The sequence below is a fragment of the Galeopterus variegatus genome, unplaced genomic scaffold, assembly GCF_000696425.1.
Source record: "Galeopterus variegatus unplaced genomic scaffold, G_variegatus-3.0.2 Scaffold1162, whole genome shotgun sequence".
Taxonomy (NCBI): domain Eukaryota; kingdom Metazoa; phylum Chordata; class Mammalia; order Dermoptera; family Cynocephalidae; genus Galeopterus; species Galeopterus variegatus.
In genome coordinates, this window is record NW_007727273.1 from 284,293 (window position 1) to 300,659 (window position 16,367).

Genomic DNA, 16,367 nt, shown 5'->3' on the forward strand with positions numbered 1-16,367 from the left:
TGGGAGTGCGGCGGCGCTCCCGCCGAGGGTTTCGGATCCCACATACAGACTGGTTCCCGCTCACTGGCTGAACGAGGTGCGGGAGCAACACTGAGGGTTGCGATCCCGTTGCTGGTCCCGGTCTGGTACGGGTGCGACACTGAGGGTTGCGATCCATTGCCGGACACGAAAAAAGACAAAAAAAGGAAAAAACAAATAAATAAATAAATAAAGTTCTTTTTGCCCTTAGAGTATATATTGTTTGCAATGTACTGTCAAATTACTTCAAAATTACATGTGCCACCAACTCTATACACAGCTAAGTTTGTTTCTTTTTAAATTGCTTTTTAAGATTTAATTTTGTCTTATTGTTGTATAAAACATTTAAATAGTTCCAAAATCAAATCTACAAAACGAGTTCTATTCTGAGATACAAAACAAGGTCTATTCTAACTTTTATTCCTGTGTCTTCCACTTTGTTCCCTCCCTAACCCATCATTAACCTTTTGTTTTTAAGTTTTTGATTTATGTCTCCAATGTTGTCTTTTAAAATATAATCAAATATTTATCTCTACTTGATTCCCTCCCACCCTTTCTTAAGCAGATGACAGAATACTATATACATTCTTATATTCCATGATGATTTTGTTTAATATTTTATTCTGGAGATCATTAGAAGCAATCCATAGAAATCATCTTTCTTTTTTTTAATTGTGATAAAATACACATAACATAATATTTATCATCATAAGCCTTTTTAAGTATACAGTTTAGTGGCATTAAGTACATTCACATTGTGTGAAACCCTCACCACCATCCATCTCCAGAGCTCTTTTTATCTTGCAAAATTGAAACTCTTTACTCATTAAACAATAACTCCTCCTTCCCTCTTTCCCCCAGCCCCTGGCAACTACCACTGTACTTTTTGTTTCTATGAATTAACCTACTCTGAGTGCCTCATATAAGCAGAAACATACAGTATCCATCCTTTCGTGACTGGCTTATTTCACTTAGCGTAATGTCATCAAAGTTCATGCACGCATATAACGCATTTTCTTTTTACCCATTCTTTCATTGATGGGTACTTGAATTGCTTTTATCTTTTGGCTATTCAGAATACTGCTGCTACAAATATGGGTGTACACATATTTCATATTTCCTTTTGAAAGCCCTGTAGTATTTCATTGGAATGAATGTACCATATTCAACTAGTACCCTGATTCTGGACACCTAGGTTGTTTCTAATTTTTCCAACTAAAAATAGTGCTGCAACAAACAGTCTTATTTATATGACGTTTAAGATTTTTGGTAGTATATCTTTGGGATAGATTTCTAGAAGAGGGATTGCTGGGCCAAAAAATAAATGCTAATGTAATCTTCCTACATATTGACAAATTCTCCTACATAGCATTTACATAATTCTGCATCGCCCCTAGCAGTGCATGAGTGCCTGTTTCCCCACAGTCTTGTCAACAGTGCATATTGTCCAGCTTTTAGATGCTTTCCAAATCTGATTTAAAAAATCATAACATGGTATGTTTTAATTTGCATTTCTCTTGTAATGAGTGAGTGGATAATCTTTTTATACGTGTATGGGCCATTTGTCCGTTCATATCATTTGTCCATTTTTCTACCTAGGTGGTTGTTTTTTCTTCTAACGTTTTAAAAGCTTTTCATTTATTATGAAAATTTGAACATAAGGAAAAGTTGAAAGAATTATACAGTGAGCACCCATATATCCCTCCACTTAAATTTTGCTATTAACATTTTGCAATATTTGCTTTATCATTTGTATATCCATCTGTCCATCTTCTACCCACCCTTCAATGCATCTAATTTAAAAAATATACTTCAAAGTAAGTTGAGAGCATCGATACATATCACCCCTAAACAATTCAGTATATGCATCATTAATCAGAGTTCACTGTTTGCTTACGGATTTTCTTTAGTAATATTTACATAAAATAAAATGCACAAAATTTAGTGTGTTATTCAATGAGTTTGAAAAGGAACATACACAACCCAAGCCCCTATCAAGGCGAAAAATATTACCATCACCTCAGAAATTTCCCCCATGACCCTGCCTCGTCAATACCCTACTCTCACCCAAAGGCAACTACTGTTCTATTTTTTTTTTTTTTTTACTGTGGATTTGTTTTTCCTTGTTTTAGAGTGTCACTCACATATGTGGAATATTATGCTATGTACTTAAGTTTTCTTTCGTTCAGCATTCTATTTTTGAGATTTGCTTATGTCACTTCATGTTTCAGTGGCTTATTTCTTTTTATGCCTGCAGAGTATCCTACCATAGCCTTTTTCTTAAAGATTCTTGAGATGTTTATGAGCAAAAACAGTTACTAACTACTAACTAGAGTTTGAATGCATTTCTTTCTTTCTTTTTTTTAATCGATTATGCATATTCAAGGGGTACAAACCTGACTGTCACAACTTGTGCCCAAGATGGCCAGATCAATACTATCAGCATGCCCATTACCACAAATCGTGATTATTCCCCCATGTCTCCCATCCAACTAATTCTTGGCTCCCTCACCCTCCCTTTTCCCCCACCCCACTCTGCATCCCTAGGTCTGTTCTCTCCCTCTGCAAGTCCAACGCACCACTGTGGTCTTTTTTTCCTCCCTTCTTTCTCTCAGCTCCCACTTATGAGTGAGCACATGTGATATTTATCCCTCCATGGCTGGCTTATTTCACTCAAAATACGTTTCTCCAAGCTCATCCATGTTGTTGCAAATGGCAGAATTTCATTCTTTTTGTGGCATAGTATGTACACCACATTTTCCTGATCAAATCATCCATTGGTGGACATTTAGGTTGATTCCATATCTTGGCTTTTGTAAACAGAACTGCGATTAACATGGGAGTGCAGGTATCCCTTCAACATGATCGTTTCCATTCCTTTGATTATACACCTAGAAGTGGGATTGCTGGATCATATGGTAGATCTATCTGTATTTGTTTGTGAAATCGCCACACTGTTTTCCATAGTAGTTGTACTAATTTACAGTCCCACCAAGAGTACAGGAGTGTTCCCTTCTCTCCACACCCTCACCAACATTTGTTATTCTCTGTCTTTTTGGTTAAAGCCAGTCTAACTGGGGTGAGATGATATCTCAATGTGATTTTTTGCATTTCCCTGATAATTAGTGATGTTGAGCATTTCTTTAAGTGCCTGTTAGCCATTTGTATGTCTTCCTTTGAAAAATGTCTATTCTTCTCTTTTGCCCATTTTTTAATTGGATTATTTGTTTTTTTCTGCATAATTGTTTGAGTTATTCTTGATGTTAATCCCCTGTCAGATGTGCAGTTTTCAAATATTTTCTCCCATTCTGTAGGTTGTCTTTCTGCTCTGTTGGTTGAGCAGAAGAAGCTTTTTAGTTTGATATAAGCACATTTATTTATTTATTTTTTTCTTTTGTGGTTTGTGCTTTTGGGCTCTTATTCATAAAGTCTGTGCCCAATCCTAGTTCCTAAAGTGTTTCACCATATTTTCCCTTAGTAGTTTTACAGTTGCAGATATTATACTTCAGTCTATAATCCATTTTGAGTTGATTTTGGTATGTGGTGAGAGGTGCAGATCTAATTTCATTCTTCTGCATATGAATTTGCAAGTTTCCCAGCACCACTTATTGAAGAGGCAGTCTTCTTCCCGATGTATGTTTTTGTTGCCTTTATCAAAATCAATTGGCTGTAAGTCTGTGGGTTGATTTCTATGTTCTCTATTCTGTTCCACTGGTCAAGTGTCTATTTTTCTGCCAGTACCATGCTGTTTTGGTTACTATAGCTTTGTAGTATAATTCGAAGTCAGGTAATGTTATGCCTCTGGCTTTATTTTTTTATTTTTTGCTCAGGATTGCTTTGGCTATTTGGGGTCTTTTGTTGTTCCATGAATGTGAGGATTGTTTTTTCTATTTCTGTGAAGAATATCATTAATATTTTGATGGGGATTTCAAAGAATTTCTGAACTTGAAGATGGTCTTTATGAAATAACTCTGAATACATTTCAAAATATTTTGAAAGTAGCTGCGTATATTGTATTAGGCAATTTAATTTAAAATCTCTTCAGAAAGCTATTTTTGTGAAGCAATTAAACCTCCTCAATAAGACAGGCCTGTCCGTATGTACACATCTGAGGGAGGAAGCATCTAGGCATATGTTTGAGGCCGAAGGATGGAGAAATGAGGAAGCTGAGAGAGAGAGACAGAGAGACAGAGAGAGAGAGACAGAGACAGAGAGAGAGGAGGAAGCTGTCCCTTCTTGTTCCTGTAAAAATGATACCAGTAAAATTTTTAAGAAGTAATTAAATATACAAGTCTGCAGCTTGTGGGAGGGGACTGGACTAGATTATTAGGTCATTAACATTGGGATGATTATTAAAACATAAGGGAATGAGATTGCCTAGAAAGAGTGAAAAAAAAAAAAAAGCAAAAAGCAAGTGAGCTGCAGATAAACCCTAAGGATATTAATATTTAAAAGGTTGGCAGAGGAAGAGGGTACCAAGAAGGAAACAGGAAAGCAAGGATCATTGGGACACAAGCAAAACCAGGAGAGCCTGGTGCTGGGGATGTCAAGAGAGTAGGGAGTTTCAGGAAGGAGAGAGCAACTGAGAGTGGCAAGAGTAGTGGACCTCTAATCTTATTTAGATGCTACTCTTCTGTGTTCCCATCAAGTCTTGTGCATGTCCCCAACATAGCACTGTCAAACTGGACAGCAATCAGCACTTTATCTGAATACTTTAAATTATTATAAGTTTTTAGGTCACAGACATCCCATCTGATTTGGGTTCCAAGAAGCTAACATAGTAGGTGCCCCACAAATACTGGAGGCCAGACAGTTGAAGTGTCAAATAGAACTGGCAATAGGAACTCCTTGATAATACACAGAAAAAGCTTCCACAGAGTGGTATGGAACAGAAGCCAGACAATTAGAGTTGTCAAGTGAAAGAAGAGTCAGTAGGGCCGACCCTGTGGCGCACTCGGGAGAGTGCAGCGCTGGGAGTGCTGCGACGCTCCCGCCGCGGGTTCGGATCCTATATAGGAATGGCAGGTGCACTCACTGGCTGAGCATGGTGCGGGCGACACCACACCAAGGGTTGCGATCCCCTTACAGATCACGAAAAAGACAAAAAAAAAAAGAAGAGTCAGTAAGTGGAAATAGCTAACATAGAATATTCTTTCAAGAGAGAGATGGGAAGGTAATGTAATGGTTGGCAAGGAAGAACAAATCAAGGCTGAGAGAGAGGAGCCAGTAGAGAGAGAGTATATTTTTGTTGTTTTAATGAATTCTGAAAGTTAATTTTTTTAATGCCAGAAAGATTTTACTAAATTTCATATTCTAGGATTTAAAAAAATAATAAAAATTTATAATAAGTTTTGTTTTACGATAATGACAATTACAAAGTGTGGACATAGCTTTTATACCGTGGTTAAATATTGTATTTGTGACAGTGGTAAGTCTGTTTCCTTCTTTCTTCAGAATCCTGCCATCAATATTGAAGTGAACTGCATTGATTTATTACAAGTAGAAGGATATAATTTGATAGCTGCTGGAACCTTAAATGGTGTGATCATCTTGTGGAATTTTGTAACGTCTACTGTCAAAGAAGTGTACGTTGTGTCTTTTCCTTAAACAATACATAAGTCGTACTGGGGAAGAGCCAAAGCAACATGCAATACTAAAAATCTTTTAGAAAGCAATAAGTAAAAGTGGTGATAACTCTCAAGGGTGGCTTCCCTGGAGGTTATGTTCATGAAGAGACTGTTCTAAGTGCTAAATCCCAGAGTAATATGAGTAAGGTGAACCACGAATGTCTTTATTCCCAAGAGCTTTGACTTTTATTCTTCTGACACTGGCATGTGCTTTTCATGTGTGATCTTGTCCAAATTTATGACCTCAGCAAATATTTTAAATGTATAATGATTTCAAACACTAATCTCCCCAGAGCTTCAAACACACATATTCAACTGCCTACTGGCAATTTCCATCTGGATTGCTACCAAGACTCTTAAAGCCCCAAATGCCCCAAACTTGTCTTCTTCCTGTATTCCCAGTTATGCCACCTTCCACTCAGTCACCCAGGTCAAATATGAGAGGCATTCTAGATGGCTTTTTCCTTCACCTTTGCCACACCAACACCTCAATTCATTACAAGATGGTGCTCATGAGGGCTAGTGCTGCAGATGTGATTCTACATTTCAATCGATTAGATTTGCTCTGTGCCTCTCAGCCAAGATCGCTACCCTCCTCCTGCCATCCATTTCTAAATGTTCTTGCCATTGGTTGCAAAGGAAGTGATGTAACATTGTATTACTTGTATGGGTGGATTGTAAACAATAAGCTCTTCCAGTTGTGTAATTTAGATGTATGCAAGGGCCATGTGTCAAGGGAGTTTGTAAAAATTTACTTCGGGGTATGAGATGGTCAACAACCTAAACAATTAATGGAAAAAAAGTCAAGTTTACCTAAGCATTTGGGCAAAAGGAAGAGGAATAAAGAGGAGGAGAGGAGAGAGTTGGAAAGGACAAGGGAAAAGAAGAGAAAAATGCAAAAGAATCTCTGCCTCTTTATTTACTGTACCTTACGTACTACTGGTCTACCTGGACTCCACACCCCTTTCTCATCCAGGTCTGAGTCATCGCTTTTAGCCAACTTTTGAGAGGAAACAATTTTTTCTTGCTTGGACTCTGGATTTATTCTCCTTTGAACCTTTAGTTGAAATGGCTGTGTCTGCAGACTCCTCTGTCTGCACCTCAGCCCATGGTCTGGACTCTGCCCCTAGAATTCCTGTCATATTTCTGTTCCGTCTCTTCCACCCGTGCCCTTAGGCTATTCTCGTGTACTGCAAACTTGTCATTTGATCCCTACACCTGCATGCATTGCACACTCCTCACCCTCTTGTAAATGCCATTCTCAGGCTGTGTCGGCTTATGTAAGACTTAGTGTTGCAGGTAGACTAAAAAGACCACAGTCTTGATGCCACAGCCTAAAGAGGGGGGCAACTCTCCTGAGAATAATCCCAATTTAACGGTGGAGAGCCTCCTTGTTGAAAGGCCGAGCATTTTGTCAAGGGATGCATGCAAATCCCACACCAATCAGAGAAAAACGATTCACTATACAGGGTCATACATAGTGGCCCTTTCTTATAGACAGATGATTATATAAACATAATTGATTTAGAACCACTGGAGTATTTTGCAAAACATGTCATTTAGCACAGAACTGTGTAAGGTAATTTAGGCCCAGCTTTGAAGGTTCTAAAATTGAAAATAGTTTTCATATTCATGGCAGAAGCCATCTCTATATCTACTTCAGACTTGGCCTTAGACTCTTCACCAGTCAGGAGAAATCACCCTTTTCTTCCTGCTTTAAGTCCCACACTTTTGAGGGCATAAACTCAATATCGTTATTGTTAATTACTGATCCACTTCACCATTCAGCTCATCTGCAGAGCAGAAACATCTGGAGTCTGAACTCAACAAGTCATCAAGCCCATAGCTTCTCTTTTGAGTTTGTTTCACTACCCAGGTGTTTCCTTTGTCACTCATCAGCTCAAATTAGCAGAAGTAATTTCCAGAAAAGGAAAAGGGGAATTTTACTGTAAGGTCTATTTGCTATAAGGAAGGTTAGATGTGGCTTTCTGAGCCAAGCTTGAAGTGCCAGTGCAGGAGCCTAGAGATTATTGCTCTGTTCCCAAGAAACTGCCAAGGAGTATAGTTTCTTGGAATCTGGGTCAACAGGAAACTCGAGCAGCAGGAGTAGTGTAGTTTACTGAATTACCTTTCTTTCTCCACTCATAAGCTTTTTGAGAGTCGTAGCCATATTTTATTCCAATTTGTCCCTCCTCTTGTTCAGAGAGTGGAATTCTATTCTCTAAACTGTATGAAACTTCTAGGAGATTCCACCACACAATTATATAAGCCCACTCTCTGACCTATAGGTAGAAAGATTATACCAATGAATTGAATTAAAAGACTTTTAAACCACTGAGTGATCATGTTGTTATACGGAGCCTTATTATAGAAGATATGTCCAAACTCTATCCCTCTGGGTTTTCTCTTCATGTTCAATAAAATCAACATTTTAGGAGCTGATTAGGGGAATTGCAGGGTATATGTAATCTAAGGTATGTAAGTTACCTAACTTGCAAACTTTTATTATGTAAATGTATGGTTCTTTCCAGGTACAGACCTGAAGATTGCTTCACTGTGGACCCTGACTTGGATCCCAAGCGCTTTAGAATTAATGACATACTGTTCCTCTTTCGTACCCCTGAATGTGCAAGGTAACTCGGTACTTACTGACCAAGTGGGACTTTCATGGGTGATATAAAGGGCTCTCTTCATCCCAGCATTAAGGAAAGGACAACTGAAGGAAGAGATTATTTTGGTTGACCAGTTGGCTCAACTTTCTTCCCTGTTGATGCCTTTTTGTAGGTGGAGTGGTCCTCAGGGATCTAATATAGAATATGGTCCCTTTACCATGTCAACCTCACAGCTCCCTTTACAGCAGTAGCAGAAATGGAAAGTGCTCACTTGGTCACACTTCTACCCAACATATAACTCTATGAGCACTGATGTGAAGCAGAAGAAAGGATTTGCTGGGCAAGTATGAAAGATCACATTGCAGGTTTCATATAACATCCCCCAAATCTGAGCAAGTTCTATCCATTTCTGGGAGAGCAGCGGATTGTTTTTTAAATATTTAAGAAAGATTGTTTTTTGTATTTATATTCACTCGAGATCTCTGATTTGCAGGCAGTGTTAAACCCATCTTTGGAAAGAAAGCAGAAATTTCTGGGCTAGTTTTGAGTCGCCTAGCTGTGAGCCAGAATATAACACTTTCCCTACCCCTTGGCTTGAAATTTCATCAAAACAATTTTGAAAATATTTTGAGGACCTGTCCTGCATACAGCACCAGCACCAGCACCTTAAGACACTTTTCAGCCCATTCCTGCAGAGCACTACAGAGACGGGATCAGGCCAGAACTAGACACTGTAGAGCTGGAAGTTAATCAGGCTTGTCAGGCTTCCACCGCCACCCTATGCCCCATTGGGGACAGGCCAGACTTTGATTTCCCAGACCCAGTTACAATAAACCTTAATTTCAGAGGCTTCCCAATAGTCAACACCACACTGATGAACATTTGTTACACAAAATATAAAGTGACTTGTTTCATAAGCGAGTGGGTCAGTGTCCCATCTTTTCAGATGATGAAAGATGCACGAAACTGACATTAAAGCACAGAAGAGCACGCTTTTGGTATGATGGAATATTTTAACTTGTCATCCTTGGCTTCCTCCTCTCCTCATAGGAGATCTAGTGAGGATTCCATATGCTCTTCATCCCAGTGTGATTCTAGCAAGAGTCCACAGAGCAGCAAGGTAAGCGAGAAATAGAGAGAGTGGATCTTTCTGTTACACCCAGTGTTGGTTCAAAAGAACAGAACTGTGGTTACTAGATGGGAAAGGGAGAGACAGGGACATAACGAGAAATTGCTTAATGGACACAAAGAATGATTGCATATTATAATGATGAATAAGCTAACTATCCTGATTTGCCCATCACACATTATATACAACTATTGATAGTCAACTTTGTATCCTGCAAATATGTCTAATAAAAAAATAAAAATCTTTCTGCAAAGAGAGACGTAAAAAAAAAAATACACTCTTTTAACTCAGGAAATCCTGAGGGTGTTAGAACCTTAGTGCCAGGAACTGGGGACAGAGACCCAATATATTTTTTTATTATACCACAAATTTCAATGAGGAAAAATAAGTTAAAAACAATAATAAAAAAAATAGTGATGGTGAGCATTTGAGCCCCTCCTTTAATGAAAGGTAAAAGTGGAAAAATTTTGTGTGTATATGTGTGTGTTAAAACTTTGTTTTCCATAAAAGTCAATGTCTAAAATGTTTTCTTCAATTTTTTCTACTTTTCAAGGCTTTTATATCTGTGAATACATGATCATAAATAAAATAAATTATGCATGTTATTTTTACATTAGTGAAATAATAAAGTAATTTTAGACTCCTTTGCTAAAAAGTATTTTACATATTTCACCGGGAGAAGAGACAGCATGTAATGTAATTATATTACAACATATAATGTAATGCAGTGGTTTTCAAACTGTTCTCAGTTCCAATTTTGTATATTTTTACACATTACATTTCTAGGTAGGATTTTGTTTGAAGGAAAGTTTTCGCTGCAAAAATTATTTTAAAACCGGTAGCGTGGTAGAAAGAATAAAGACTGAAAAGCCAGACAAACTTGTACTTGAATCCAAGTCCTACATTGGTTATCTGATTAGCTTTAGAGATATCACTTAATCTAAGTTTATATTTTATCATCAGTAAAGAGGAAATGATAAAGACTAAGTTGCATGGTTGTTAATAGAATTAGAGGTGATATGCACTAAGAACTGGGCATGCATCAGGCATTTAATTTCTCTGTTATACCTGAGCCACTAGATAAATGTTGTGTTCTGGATTCTCTATTTCTAAACATGAAAATCTCCACAATACACTTTTTTCAAAGAACCAGTTTAAAAATAATTTTCAAATTAATGCCTAGAAATGCAAGCTCAATTATCTGGAGAATCTAGTCATCCAGTTTATCTCATTTCCTTACAATGTCATGGAAATATTTTCTTTTTTTCTCCCCTAATTCAGGGAAGCAAGCAAAGCATACATGAGAGTGACGTTAAAGGTCAGTATGAAATCACTTCTCTTCCTTATAATAAAACAACTCCTTTGCAACAGAGAGTTTAGCTGATAGAATATTCTTAATGAACATACATTCTTTTTGTGACCAAATGTTCAGGTGCTGTAGGATTCAGTATTTCCCTTATGATGGCAGAATTTCCCTTATGATACCTTATTAAATATTATTTCTGGGTCTTAAAAATCTAAAATATTATTGAACTTCTTAGTCTCCAGCTCATTTTCCTAAAACTTCTACTAGATTTATAATCCATTCTGGATGTGTAAGACTTATACTGAATGAATATCTAATTTGAGCTGTACTGTCCACGATCGAGGCTTTGCAATAGAACTAAAAATCTTTTTAGATTTTTTTCAGTGATCTGGGATTCAATTTTTTAAATGATTTTATGTTCTCTCCCCTTATTAAAGTTCTGTGGGATGAAAAAAAAATTCTAGGGAAAAGAATATGGGGTTTTTTTGTGGCTATTTTCTTGTCTGCCTCGTTTTACACATTCTGTAAAATTTGGAATTTCAAGGATCGCAGATATTATGGCAGGTCATTAATTTCTCCAGCAGGTGGGCAAACAGATGTCACAGAGAGGGAGCAACAGCCAGTGGAAAAAAGACATCCTGGAGGTGTCAATTTACCAGAAGCTCAGCCACCGATCCTTGTGACAGCTCATGAGGACGGACACCTCCGCTTGTGGACCATGGAGGTGATGGAACCCAGCGCATACTGGGAGTAGGAAAGAATGGGAAAGAAATAAAGGATAATTCAATGACTCCGCCTTCTTCCATATGGCATCCAATTCTAATATTTTTCAGCTTTCTAGCCAGATTGCTACTTTTTCAGACTGCTCACTGATAGTACTACCCAAACTTTACAAGAGGCCAGTTTTATAATTCAAGAGATCATATCATCAAAACTCCTAACTTAGCTATTTCAAATGTTTCTTTTAAGTTGAACTATGACTACATGTCTCTAAATACTTTATTGGATATTTAAAGAATATTGAAGGATATTAATGGTGTATTATAGTAGAAGAACATAACACTGAAATGTTGGGTATACAATAAAGTTTCAGTTGTCCAAACTATTGGAAGAGAGTATTGCATCATGTTGAGTGTCCTTAAACATTTTACAACAGGAAAAACAAACTTTTATTTACCAGAAGATTGTAAGTGAGTTGGGGTTGAGGACAGGTGGGGTTTGAATTAGGAGGATGGATTCTTCAGGAAGAATCTTGAGCAGACGGGGTAGATGACAGTGAAATACTTAGTGCCCCACTTGTGGGAAGGCTCCTTCCTACAGGGAAACCCAGAACCCAGTAGCAGTTTTGTATGGCAAATAATAGGATCAGCTGCATAGATCAGCATGGCCCTTTGCCAGATGAAACTCCAAGTCTATTGGGAGATCCTAGCTTGATAATGGGAAAGCCCTGGTTTGAAAATACAAAATACTCTAACTGTAACTTCCCCTGAGATAAGATAATCTTGGTATTAGAGAAATGTTTTTTGTTTGTTTGTTTGTTTTTTCTGACAAAGAAATAAAAGAGTGAGAGAAATAGAAGAGATTATATCCAAGTAAAGTCTCCAGAAACAAGTAACATATTCAATCTCTTTCTTCTCAAGCTTGGATGTTTATTCTCTAAGCAAGATATTAGGTGTGAAAGTCCTTCTGAGTGCTGGCTTATACTCAGTGCTATAAACAATCTGTCTGAATTTGAATCTCTTACAATCTCTTACCTTGCACCAATATTCAAAAACAGATATTTTCGAAAAAATGAATATTCTTGTTTAAAACAGTTGAGATACACTTAAAACTGAAAAGGATGTTCATTTAAAGGGAGATTATGTAATTATAAATAAAGTCTGAGAAACTGCATGAAAAGGGTCACGCGATACACAAAAATGCCCCCAATTACAGAGACAATATACAGTAATCAGTCTAGATGCTTATACTTAATAGTTGTCTGTACCCTTAGAATATTTAATTTCAAGGAAGTAAGTCCTTATGAATAGTTTCAAATTATTTTTATTACAAAAGAGAGAACCATGTCTCAGTAGTAGAGATGATTCTTCAAATGTATTATGTATAGAGTGAATCAACTTCATCATTAGGGGTGGATAGAATTTATTAACATAGAAAAACTTTATTTGCATTCTGCTTTATTCAGGGAAGACTACTGAAAGATATGCTGCCTTTCACAAAACATTCTGCCATTTCTCTGACATCGCTGTGCACTGATTCCTGTACCAGGATACTACTGGCTGCAAACTTGGGTGAGTTATTACTCTCACATATTTGGCCAAAGGCATCTTAACCTACTTGATGTAAAAATGGCTATAACAAAAATGTATGACATTTACTGAGACAAAAGAAAGACTAAGAAGTATGCTCAAGAATGAGATTGCTATGGCTAGCTTGCTAAATAAGTAGAAGAAACACGCATGTCAGGAGAACCTCTTTCATTCCTAGCTCTTTGCTTAGAGCAAGGCATTCTATTTCTTCCATCTTTATAATGGATATATGACAACCCATCGCCTTACCTTACTTTATTGGGAAGAAGATGACGTTTCAATTAACATTGAAAGGGTTATGTTGCATTTATCTTCATTATTAAAGAGGAAAAGGGTTCTTTGTTCTCAATAGGGGACTTTATTTTATATTTGTTATAATTAATACAGTTGGTTTTAATTCTTTCATCTAATACTATTTTTCATTCTTCCTTTCTAGTTCTCCTGTTTTTTGAATTCCTTCTAAATTTTCTGTTTTCATCTCTCGCATACTTTGAAAGATTGTGTTTGTGTGTGTGTGTGGGGGGGTGTGGGTGTGAGTGTGCATGCATGTGTAAAACCAGTTATTGATTCTACTGGTGTTTACCTGTTTTTCAAAACATTTAGTTTGTTAGAATTACAATGAAAGAGCACCTTTTCAGTTAAAGCAGAAAGCTTAGGCCACTGTAACTTTCTCTTTTCCCCACACCTACCCTGTCATGTATTATTGTTTGCTAATGTAATCTTGAGATTTGTATCCAGATTAGATCTGCTATTACATTAATACTTAAATTTTCACCTTCTCTTTTAAAAACATGTTTCTCATTCCAAAATTTATTGTACATAAGAAGTCACTACAAACCATATTATATTGTCAATTATTTGAGTCTTTTGGATATTATTGGGAAATTTGTTTATATTTGCATTTAGTATTATCAGTAGATTTGCAACATTTATTTAAAGTTATCTCTATTTTATCTGGCTTTATTGCTCACCACCAGTCATTTTCTATTCTGATGTTTTTATTCTAAACTTCTTATTTTTACTTATCCATCAATCTTTATAGTTTCTATAGACACCATTTCTGTTTACAGCAGTATAGTAGAGAAAGCTAAGAATAGGCTAATTTTGTTCCTTTAAAAAAAAAAATAGCCTGAATATTCTTGCATTAATTTTGCCTACTATGTGGTAAGTCTTTTCTAACAAAATACATAGGACGAAAGTTTGAAACTACAGAATTCCCAGACTGCAGCTCTGTTAGTGTTATTCCTGTCTTTGCCTCTGCCCAGAACACATTAGTAGCATATGGCCCATCCTCTTCCTCAGATTTGTAGTTTTTTCCTATGATCTAGAAAAATAGAGTAGGGGTGGTCTTGGGATTCAGCCCAACCTCATCCATATTATAACTAAAGCAGACTTCTAGATTCTGGCCTTACGCTTCCTTTTCCTATGCCTTGGTGGTTGTTTTTATTGACACATAATTGATTATACGTATTTGTGGGGTACAGAGTTGAATATCAATACCTGTGTACAATATGTGGTGACCAAATCAGGATAATTAGTATATTCAACATAACACAATATAATCATTTTTTGTGGCCCCTTACCAATTTCTCACTACCCCCCGTCTTCTTTCTCCCCCTTTCCCACCTCTGATGGCCTCAGATCTGTTCTCTGCTTTTGAAAGTTCAACGTATTATTGTGATTGTTGTATCTTTCTTTCTTTACTTGTTTATTTTTTTTAGCTCCCACTTATGGATGAGGACATGCGGTATTTCTCTTTCTTTGCCTGACTTATTTCACTTATAATTTCTTCCAGGCTCACCTGCGTTGCCGCAAATAACAGGATTTCATTCTTTTTTTGTGGTTGAGTAGTATTCCATTGTGTACATTTACCACATTTTCTTTATCCATTTCTCTGTTGATGGACACCTAGGCTGATTCCATATAATGGCTATTCTGAATAGTGCTGCAATATGCAAGGGGGTGCAGATATCTGTTTGGTATGCTAATTTCCTTCCCTTTGGATAAATGCCCAGCAGTGGGATTGCTGGATCACATGATAGTTCTATTTTTAGTATTTTGAGCAACCTCTATACTGTTTTCCATAATGGCTGTACTAATTTACATCCCACCAACAGTATATGAGAGTTCCCTTTTCTCTGAATCCTTGACAGCATTTGTTTTGTCTTTTTGATAACAGTCATTCTAACTGGAGTGACATAATATCTCATTGCTGTTTTGATTTGCATTTCCCTGATGATTAGTGTTGTTGAGCATTTTTTCATATGACTCTTGGCCATTTGTATGTCTTCTTTTGAGAAACATCTATTCAGGTCATTTGCCCATTTTTTAATCAGATTATTTATGTTTTTGCTGTTAAGTTCCTTGTGTATTCTGGACATTAATTCCTTGTCAGATAAATAGTTTTCAAATATTTTTTCCCATTCTGCAGGTTGCCTCTTCACTGTGTTGATTATTTCCTTTGCAGAAGCTTTTTAGTCTGATGTAATCCCATTTATCTATTTTGGCTTTTGTTGCCTGTGCTTTAAAAGTCTTCTCCATAAAATTTTTGCCCAGACCAATTTCTTGGAAGGTTTCCCCTATATCTTCTTCTAGCAGTTCTATAAATCAGATCTTACATTTAAGTCTTTGATCCATTTTGAGTTGATTTTGGTATATGAAGAGAGATAGGGATCCACTTTGTTTCTTCTGCATATGGACATCTGGTTTTCCCACATGCAGTTACTGAACAGGCAGTCCTTTCCCTGATGTATGTTCTTGGCACCATAGAAGTTGGGCATAGATACATGAATATATTTCTGGGTTCTCTATTCTGTTCCATTGGTCCACGTGTCTGTTTTTGTGCCAGTACCATGCTATTTTGGTTACTACAGCTTTGTAATATATTTTAAAGTCAGGTAGGGTAATGCCTCCAGGTTTGTGCTTTTTGCTCAGGATTGCTTGGTCTCTTTGGGGTCTTTTGTAGTTCCATATGAATTTTAGTATACTTTGTTTTTATTTCTGTGAAGAATGTCATTGATATTTTGATAGGGATTGCATTAAATCTGTAGATCACTTTGGGTAGTATGATCATTTTGACAATATAAATTCTTCTAATTCATGAACATGGGGTGTATTCCCATTTTTTGTGTCTCCTTTGATACCTTTCCTCAGTATTTTGTAATTTCCATTGGAAAGATCTTTCACCTCCTTGGTTAAATTTATTGCTAGGTGTGTTTGTTTTGGGGGGGGGTAGCTATTGTAAATGTGTTTACTTTCTTGATTTATTTTTCTTCTAGTATGTTGTTGGTGTATAGAAATGCTACTGATTTTTGTATGTTGATTTTGTATTCTGCAACTTTACTAGATTCATTTATGAATTCCAAG

General features: G+C 36.8%; 1 protein-coding gene across 1 annotated transcript in view; it reads left to right on the forward strand.

Annotated features, from left to right (window-relative positions):
• The window catches only part of WDR64 (WD repeat domain 64), a 130,329-nt gene that overhangs the window by 91,128 nt on the left and 22,834 nt on the right, over positions 1-16,367 (forward strand). Inside the window, exons 15-20 of the mRNA XM_008575260.1 lie at positions 5,473-5,603; positions 8,177-8,278; positions 9,308-9,377; positions 10,668-10,704; positions 11,277-11,416; positions 12,878-12,983. Of these exons, the coding sequence (XP_008573482.1) occupies positions 5,473-5,603; positions 8,177-8,278; positions 9,308-9,377; positions 10,668-10,704; positions 11,277-11,416; positions 12,878-12,983 (586 nt within the window). The remainder of the gene's footprint in view (positions 1-5,472; positions 5,604-8,176; positions 8,279-9,307; positions 9,378-10,667; positions 10,705-11,276; positions 11,417-12,877; positions 12,984-16,367) is intronic.